We start from the raw sequence: 8,684 nt of genomic DNA on the forward strand, positions 1-8,684 counted from the left end.
TGTGTTTTGTTGTAAAGAATAAGCTATAATGCTAATTGTGTATTGTGTCTGTGGCATTACCACATTTTGCTACAGAAATAAAATAGAACACTAACCAAACAAGTGTGTAACTGCTGTTTAAGGCTGTACACACTAACAAAGAGCACGTATATGAGAAGAAGCTTTACAGTAGATGGATTGCATGTGTTCATTTGTGGTTTGCTAACTTAAGTATGCAGAAGTTCTGTTTTTCCATTTCTATTACCAGTGGAAAGAGTTCAGGTTGCCTAGATATACAATTGACTTCTAAGTTTCTAAGTTAACAAATTAATTTCCCGAATTATTGAGATCTCCAAGAGGAAACCCTGTGGATTAACAAATTATTAAAAGGAGAAATACTGCAAATTGTATCTGGGATTCTTGTACATCACCAATTTTCAAAAGCAAGTTGAATCAAAGCAAATCTTTTTTTTTTTTTTAAAGAGAAGAAAATAACATTTGCAGTCATCCCATTTTGCTTTGAGGTACTTGCTCATGAAGGCACTTTAAGCATGTGAATGTATGTAATGTTTTCAATGTGTCACAGGAACAAATGCAATTAAGGACATAGTCATTGATTCAAAAATGGCATGTTGTGTTTTTTATATATTTTAAAAAGATTGGAATGTTCTGTCCAACTATATTCTATCTATACAATCCAATAATGTAATTAATAGTGATGACATAAATACAACTAAAACATTTGTGTGTAAATTAAAATGTTTATGATATATGTGCAGGATGAAAATATAAATGATTAAATGCAAGATGTATTATAGTTTTTTATTATTATTTATAAAAAAATAGAATAAAAGAAGACTTATTTTTTGTGCTAAAACAATGTAGAAATTGGCAAAGAATGCACAAAACCAGAAAGGGAATGCTATGGGGAAAGGAAGTTTGCTACAAGGCACACATAATTACTTACACATTCAGAATTAACAGTAAGTACTGAACTTAAATAACCTGTATTTAGATTCTATTAAAGCCCAGTTCACCTTAAAAAATGTATTTGTACTTGTTTATTTATTACCAAAAAGACCTGAGCTTGGTACAGTACCTTATGACCTTGTTTGATACAATTTATTGATCAGCAAGTATAAAAGCAATGCTTTTATCACATGAATATTGTTGGTTTTGAATAATCTGCATAGGCTATCCATTCAAATGATTAAAACATATTTTTTATCTGATATAACATTTTACAGCTTTTAAAAATACAATTCGAGGAACCTACCCCCACTCCCACCCCTCCAAATAGAAACAAATGTTTGATATCCTTGGCATGTTTTCATTGTATAATCCACAATACAGCAGTTGGTTTTATTAAACAGATCAGGGAACACCTCATATTATTATTATTATTATTATTATTATTATTATTATTATTATTATTATTATTATTATTATTATTATTACATAGCCCATGAAATGTTAGCAGTGTGCTCCTTTGCTTTCATTCGAAGAACAGCAATGCTAGATGACCTCCGCTCAAACTCCGGTTTTGTTTCAAAAGCATGTCCATTTGGAGTTGTCGAGAGTAAAGAGTCAGTGAAAAAGTTATTGATGGAGACGTGGCTAAACTGGTTTTGCTGGCTGGTGAAACCAACGTATCCATGATCACTTCGTGGTGAATGAGGGTATGACGTCATGCAGGGGGAGGTGTCGCGTGGGATCATACACGAAGAAACCACCGAACCACTTGAAGGAGGAGCAGTCCACAAATTGTTCTGAATCTGTGATAAAAAATAAAATAAAATAATTACTATTAAATATAGCAGGTCAGAAGAATATGCTTTGGATGTTAGGAATGTTCTGGGTTACATTCTAAATGCATTTGCTTTCTTTGTGCGTTTTATGTGTTACGCAACCTAGATATGGATGTCAAAAGTCTACTCAATCCCAGTGCTAATTAACTTTAATCAAATAGACTTCTATATCTAACAGTGCGCCATGGAATCATGCAATCCAATTGCATTAAATCATACGAGGTTCAGTGTGGATTATCTAATCTTTTTGTCAACGATTGCTAAATTCAGATATTATGTCCAGAGCCAGTTTAGTGATTTGTTATCATCTTCCTGGAACAAATCACAAAAGCAGACCAATCCTATCAAAAAGTATATAAGCCTATTGCCATAATTACCGGGTTTAACAGCATAGGCTTCCTAATATGTAAAAATGTATAAATAGCTCAGCAGGGTACCAGATGGGAGGAACACAAAATGTAGCAATAGCTTATTGAACTGATTTTAAATTCCCAGGATAAAAATTCAAAACACACCAGAGACCCGTATAACACCGTGTAACTTTTTTTTTTTTTTTTTGTTCCTGGGTAGTAAGTGTTATTTCCTAATTGCTTATGCCTCAAAAGTATAGAAAATGGTTATTATTCCCACAAACTTTGCTTTTGTGATCAGGACAGTGATATTTCAAAATATCACTATTTCCAATGGGGAAACGGGCAAATGTTTGTCTTTTCGTTCACATAAAGTCAGAAAAAAACAACATATGAATCCAAATTAACATGTATTTATACTAAAGTAATACAAAAATGACTACAAAAGATTTAGAAGTGAGTAGTTTGTGAGTGTACTCATAAAGGCAAATATGATACATAATGTATACGTTATGATATTTGTCAAAACAGTTTACATTTCAAATGTATATTAATATTATAAATATATATATATTATATCTATCTATAGCTATATATATATATATAGATAATAGCGCTAATATATTATATATGTCGTTTATAGAATTAATTAACAAGGGCATTGCAGCAGTTATCTTAATTAATTTTGTATATGATATATATATATATATATATATATATATATATATATTATATATATATATATATATATATATATATATATATTATGGTGTGTGTGTGTGTGTGTGTGTCTGTGTTGTGATTTATAATTAAATTTGCCAAGGTCAAAATGTTTATAGTAAAAGGTGTTGTTGTATAGAAAGCATAACTGTAAATGAATAATATTTACCTGTGAATAACTGTCTGCCCTCGGCAAAACTGATATATCGTACGAAGCTGCAAAGTGACTTTTTGCCTGCTGGATCTGGCCATAGCGTTCTCTTTTCCTCCACTTGGCTCTTCTGTTTTGAAACCAGACCTAAAGCATCACAAAATAGTTATTAGTTAATTTGTTTACTTCACATATTATTATTTTTTATTAGGCTATAACACGACGTTATACGCGTTATTTGAATTCCTGTGTAATGTATAAATACGCACAGACTCACAAGATACGAATTAGACATAAATGGCTTCCAGTTATTTTATTTAATTGCTGCAGTCCCTAAACTGCATCTGATTTTGACATGCTATAATTCCTGTTCCATAAAAAAAAAAAAAAAAAAAAAAAAACATACTGTATGTGTAACTAAAACATAGGCCATGTGCAAGCAAGAGTATTAAAAGCATACTTCATACTTCAATGGACTTTAAGGTTAAGAGACCGGCAGTTATTAATATTATGCCAAAGGTTTTCAGGGATCAAACTCGTTCCTCTTGAAAATGTCGAAGCCCACCAGACTCGATCAAATTATTTAGCATTGCACAGAACAGGGCTAACATGAAAAAAATACGTGTGGACCAGAGAGTCGTTTCAAAATAAATACGTGTAGGGGTTACTAAGAAGAACTCTTTTATTATCCAAGTTTCCCCGTTAATATACAGTTTATTAATAAAGCATAATAGTCTAAATGTTCTTTTTTCGTTTGTTTTTGTTTTTTTAATGTGAAGTTTACCCATATCCAAACATTACTAATGCATTCATCCCTCCATTTAACAAACATGGGAAGTGCAATTTTAGCAATTATGCAACTCAAGGTTACCTGCACTCTAGCTTCGGTAAGTTCTGTCCTCATCGCTAACTGCTCCCTCACGTACACGTCTGGATAATGGGTTTTCTGAAACACTTTCTCCAATTCTTCCAGCTGTATACTGGTGAATGTTGTCCTGTGTCTCCTCTTCTTGCTGCTGGACACGTTGCTGTCACACTTTTCAGTCATGTCGTCCATGTCGTCTTTGTCGTGTCCTCCTGGTGTTGCTGGTGACACTTTCAAGCTGCAGCAATTCTCCATGGACCTGCCGAGTTCTGTGTGGAGAGTGTTCCCGTCTTGTTTCGTAGCTCCATAACTTGCTGCAGATATAAAAAGAAAAGAAAATAACAATTTAGACCATTAAAAAAAGCACACAGACTCGAAACACAGAGCTTGTAAAATAATTAAAACTGTCATAAATGTGTTAATGGTCAGTTGCATATATAATGGTCACCTGGTTTCATTCGACTTTATGAAGCAAAATGAGTTAATTCTATAGGGCGATGCAAAAATTTTGCTGTGTGTGTGTGTGTGTGTGTGCACAATAATTTTTTTTAATATGTGTTTTTATATATATATATATATATATATATATATATATATATATAAGGGAATATAATAATATATATACTGTTCGTGACTCCCGCGAAACTAGATTGATTGCTTAGGCGACCTCTTGAGTAAAATATGAAGTGAAAGGTAACTAAATAAAACCAAACATTTCTCATGCCAGTTATAAACAAACAAGACGTCAAGGTGGTTTCATTGTGTCTTTATTGAAACCTTTGTTTGTGCATGCATTTGTTTGCAATCAAACTTTGAAAATGAAAATGAAGTTTACAAATAAACCCACTTAAAATATATCATATGTTAAATTGTTTCCTGTCCCTTTCATGCAACATATCGCTAGTATCTGTACCGTTTACACAATAAATACACTCATTATTTTAGTGGAAAGCTATTATTAAGTATATGCAAAATGTATACAAGCCATTAATGCGGGCGAGTATTTCTTATTATACTGTTCAAATATTAAAAGCTTTAAACCTCATGTCACTGCAGTATGTGTATGCTGAAATATGTTATTGTATGCTTAATGATATCATAATGCTAATTGTTTAACAATAACGTAATCGATTTATTTAAATAATACATTTGTATATTTTAACAATCGTAGCAAATACAATATCATTGTCTTTTATTATTATTATTATTATTATTATTATTATTATTATTATTATTATTATTATTATTATTATTATTATTTTATTATATGATTATAAATTTGCTTGATTTCAAGAAACAAGATGATTAATGTTTTGTTTTGATCTTGACTTGTGCTTATTGAATGTTATATGTTCTGTCAGTTTAAATTGTATTAATGTTTAACAAGCAGCCATTCAATAAATCTGTAAAGCTATAGGTTGATTGGCTTTTGTTTGTTGCACTTGTAAAAAATATTCATTCTTAAATATTCAAACAATCTAAGAACTCCGTAAGCAATAACAATAATACAAAAAACCTCAATGCACATATTACAAAAAGCACGTATTCATACAACAAAGCATTAATCATGTGTTTAAGAATTAATATAAATCTTATGCAGCTTGTAAACAAATTTGTATAGTTATACTGTTTGCGCAGTTGTGTCTAATGTATAGTTTAAACAAATTTAAATAAACATTACAATACAGGTTTTGACCAGGTATATCGTTATACATTGCATACAAAAATTTAAACATGAATAAAAAAACGATATAGAAATTACAAATACAGTACATAGAAATGCCTAACTCACAGTTTTGGTCATCACATGGTGATGCTCGTTCCAGTCTTCCTTGATGATCATTACTTTGAAGATTATAGGCCTGCACGCACTTGGCTGAGGTCTTGTTATAAAAGGGTACACTGTCTAATCTTTCCATAACTTGATCCAAAGTGCCTCCTGAACCCATATATAAATCGTTACTTTTAACTGGGTGGCTTTTCATGGAAAATTTCTCATTCAGAAATTCCATAATCATCTATAGCTACAGCTTCACCAGAGCACTCCTCTTGTAGCAGAAAATAAATCTTGTTTTGTTGCAGACGCAATACTTTGGCCAGCTGATCTCTTCTTTAAAGCTGTTTTCTCTTGACTCCAAGTATCCCGAGGCTTCTTTTTATAGCGTGAAGCCCAGCGGGTCCCTCAAAGTAGCCTCCCAATTCCTAATTAATATCGAGCAGACGAAGCTCCTCCCAGACCAAATCCAAACTAAACACAACTTAAAGTGATAGTAAAATTCATTGAAATAAATGGGAAATATTACATTGACTTTAATTTGCAACATGTGTTTTGGCTTGCGATGTACAATGGATGATGATTTAGGAATGTGAATACGTTAACTCATTTCTGGAGTATTTTTAAAAAGTGGAAAGCTAATCGATGCACGTACTTTTACACGCATTATCATGTAAAGCATATTACATAACACATGCTATTAAACTGAGCTAAATAGAACAGTATAATCTACCTTTATTTAGAAATGTAGGTACTTTTTCAGTAAAATAAGCGCATGCGGGTTTTTATTTTGCGACTTTCAAAATCCACTTTTTTTTTAACCTGTTCATTTGAGAAAATATGTATTCTAGCCTACTATCATATAAATTAAGTGGAGCGCTACTTTTTACATTTGTTTTGGTCAAAATGTATATACAAATTGGTCAATACATTTTAAGCATCCAATTTTGGATTTAATCTAATGATAAAGCTGCTCTAAAAATATAATCGCACTGTCTATGTGACTAAACACTGCTTAGACGATTGGAAGGGTCGTAGTACTTTGAAAGCAGCGAGAGTTGCTTAAATATAATATGCTTTATTGGGTCTTGACATGTTGATTTTCAAAAGGAGTTATAAAATGTAGATTTTCTTACTTTAAAGGCAGATTGTTACTTTCTAACAAATGAATTTATTAGAAAAATCTTTGGTCACTATCCCAATCATCAAAGCCATATCAAATATATATTATATATATATATTATATATATATATATATATATATATATATATATATTGACAATAGTTAAATAGCGGCCAAAATGTCCCAACTAATGATATTTCATTTCAAGACATTGAAACAAATTGAAAAAAATACTGTGTCAAATCAAAAGCTGTGTAAACGACAACACAACACAGGGGCCTAAAGGGGCGCAAATGACGTACACTGTGTGACCGATGGTGTGTGTACGGACAATACAGGACTATGTTTGTCGTTAAAGGCCTACTGTTTAAATAAGTCTAATGTAAGACTTTACATTAAGATGGACACATTTATTTTCGACACATTTGCTTTGGTGTCGGTCCCCGGGCAGAGGCGGCGTACCGAGCCCCGGCTATAAAATGCGCATATGCATAAAAAAAGAAAAAAAAAAAAAACGTTATTTTTATATATATATATATATATATATATATCTATATATATATATATATATATATATATATTATAATTAGTTAGCTCAGCAAAATTACCTAGCAGTCCCATTATCACTGGTTATGTAAACATTATCAGTTATAATAGTATTGGAAATAAAGTGGAAGCTGGCTACGGGGAAAGACGTACACTTTACAATAGTTAAAAAGGCGACACGACACCTATAAATGATAGACAATATTTAAATGAAATTGGAAAATAAATTAAAAAAAAAATACATAGTATTAAAATCACAGGTTTACTGTAGCCGCATTTGAATAGAAATAAAAGTGACAGCAAAATTATCCTATTTTAGAAAAGGCAATTTTAAAATGAGTTACAGTTGTTGAAACAGATGGTTTTCTACGTTTTACTATAATTGTATATTCCATACAGTGTAATATACAATGCATGATCAAATATATCAATAGGTACACAAATAATAATTGGAGCCCATATCCCAATAATAATAATAATAATAATAATAATAATAATAATAATAATAATATAATAATAAAAATAATATAATAACAATGCTACGATATGCTTTATTTTTGAAATTTGAAGCTTTGCTTTAAAACTTCACGAAATGTGGCATCAATACAATTGTTATACCATGCAGAATTTAGTTGAGATATTTAAAGTACAATTCTCACTGACATTCGCTTCAGTTCGAATTTAAACATCACATACAGTCGTATAGGCTGATATGTAAAATGCACTTCAATAGAGATTTTATAAGGAGAGGAACATTATGGGGATACCAAGTTCAGCATCTCCCACTTTCTTTTGTTTCTGTTTAAATTAATTATTACTTACATTATACCCATACAACTGCAGTAGAATACACTGCAATAAATACATTTATTTTTCAATGTATACATTTCAATGAAAAGAAAAAAAAGGATAATTTTACCTTACAACACCAAACAATTTGTAAAATCACAAAGGTGTAATTAACCTGTGAGCTATTTTAAAGAATGGAATAATGACTGTTATTCATCTGTTATAAACTTTGTTTGTTGGTGAACCCATCAAGATTACAAAACATACATATCAAAAAATATACTTTAAATAACGCTTTAAAAGAAACTTTATAAACAGGGTAAATAAAAGCTTTTGTAAATTTCCTTGAGTTTATCAGATTATGATGCAACTGTAAAGAACTTTACTAAACAATTATACTTATAACATTGTGATATGTTTCAGGTTTCAATGTCAATACCTACATAACTGGGACAGCAGTTAAGTTTTACCAAACAAGGAATTCCTTAAAAAATTAATACAATGACACCAGGCAATAGTTTTTGTACTAGTTATTGTACTAGTTATAATACAGAACCTACTAATGCTGTTTGCGACATT

The 8,684-nt window shown here is 30.9% G+C and overlaps 1 protein-coding gene across 1 annotated transcript; it reads right to left on the bottom strand.

The window, feature by feature from the left end:
* Positions 1-859: 859 nt before the first annotated feature.
* alx1 (ALX homeobox 1) lies at positions 860-5,985 on the bottom strand. The gene is made up of 4 exons (XM_041253911.1): positions 5,666-5,985; positions 3,880-4,187; positions 3,027-3,155; positions 860-1,754 (listed from the first exon to the last, which is right to left on the bottom strand). Exons 1-4 carry the CDS (start codon positions 5,889-5,891, stop codon positions 1,434-1,436), a joined length of 984 nt encoding a protein of 327 aa, XP_041109845.1. The 5' UTR covers positions 5,892-5,985; the 3' UTR covers positions 860-1,433.
* Positions 5,986-8,684: the final 2,699 nt, after the last annotated feature.

Source organism: Polyodon spathula, chromosome 7, assembly GCF_017654505.1.
Source record: "Polyodon spathula isolate WHYD16114869_AA chromosome 7, ASM1765450v1, whole genome shotgun sequence".
Classification (NCBI taxonomy): Eukaryota; Metazoa; Chordata; class Actinopteri; order Acipenseriformes; family Polyodontidae; genus Polyodon; species Polyodon spathula.

What these genes read in the sequence shown, in the direction of transcription:
- alx1 (XM_041253911.1), bottom strand. Translation starts at nt 5,891, where the DNA reads ATGATTATGGAATTTCTGAATGAGAAATTTTCCATGAAAAGCCACCCA. An exon ending in TTACCGAAGCTAGAGTGCAG is followed by an intron (nt 3,156 to 3,879) that starts GTAACCTTGAGT and finishes GTGATGCTTTAG; the next exon opens with GTCTGGTTTCAAAACAGAAG. An exon ending in GGGCAGACAGTTATTCACAG is followed by an intron (nt 1,755 to 3,026) that starts GTAAATATTATT and finishes TTTTTATCACAG; the next exon opens with ATTCAGAACAATTTGTGGAC.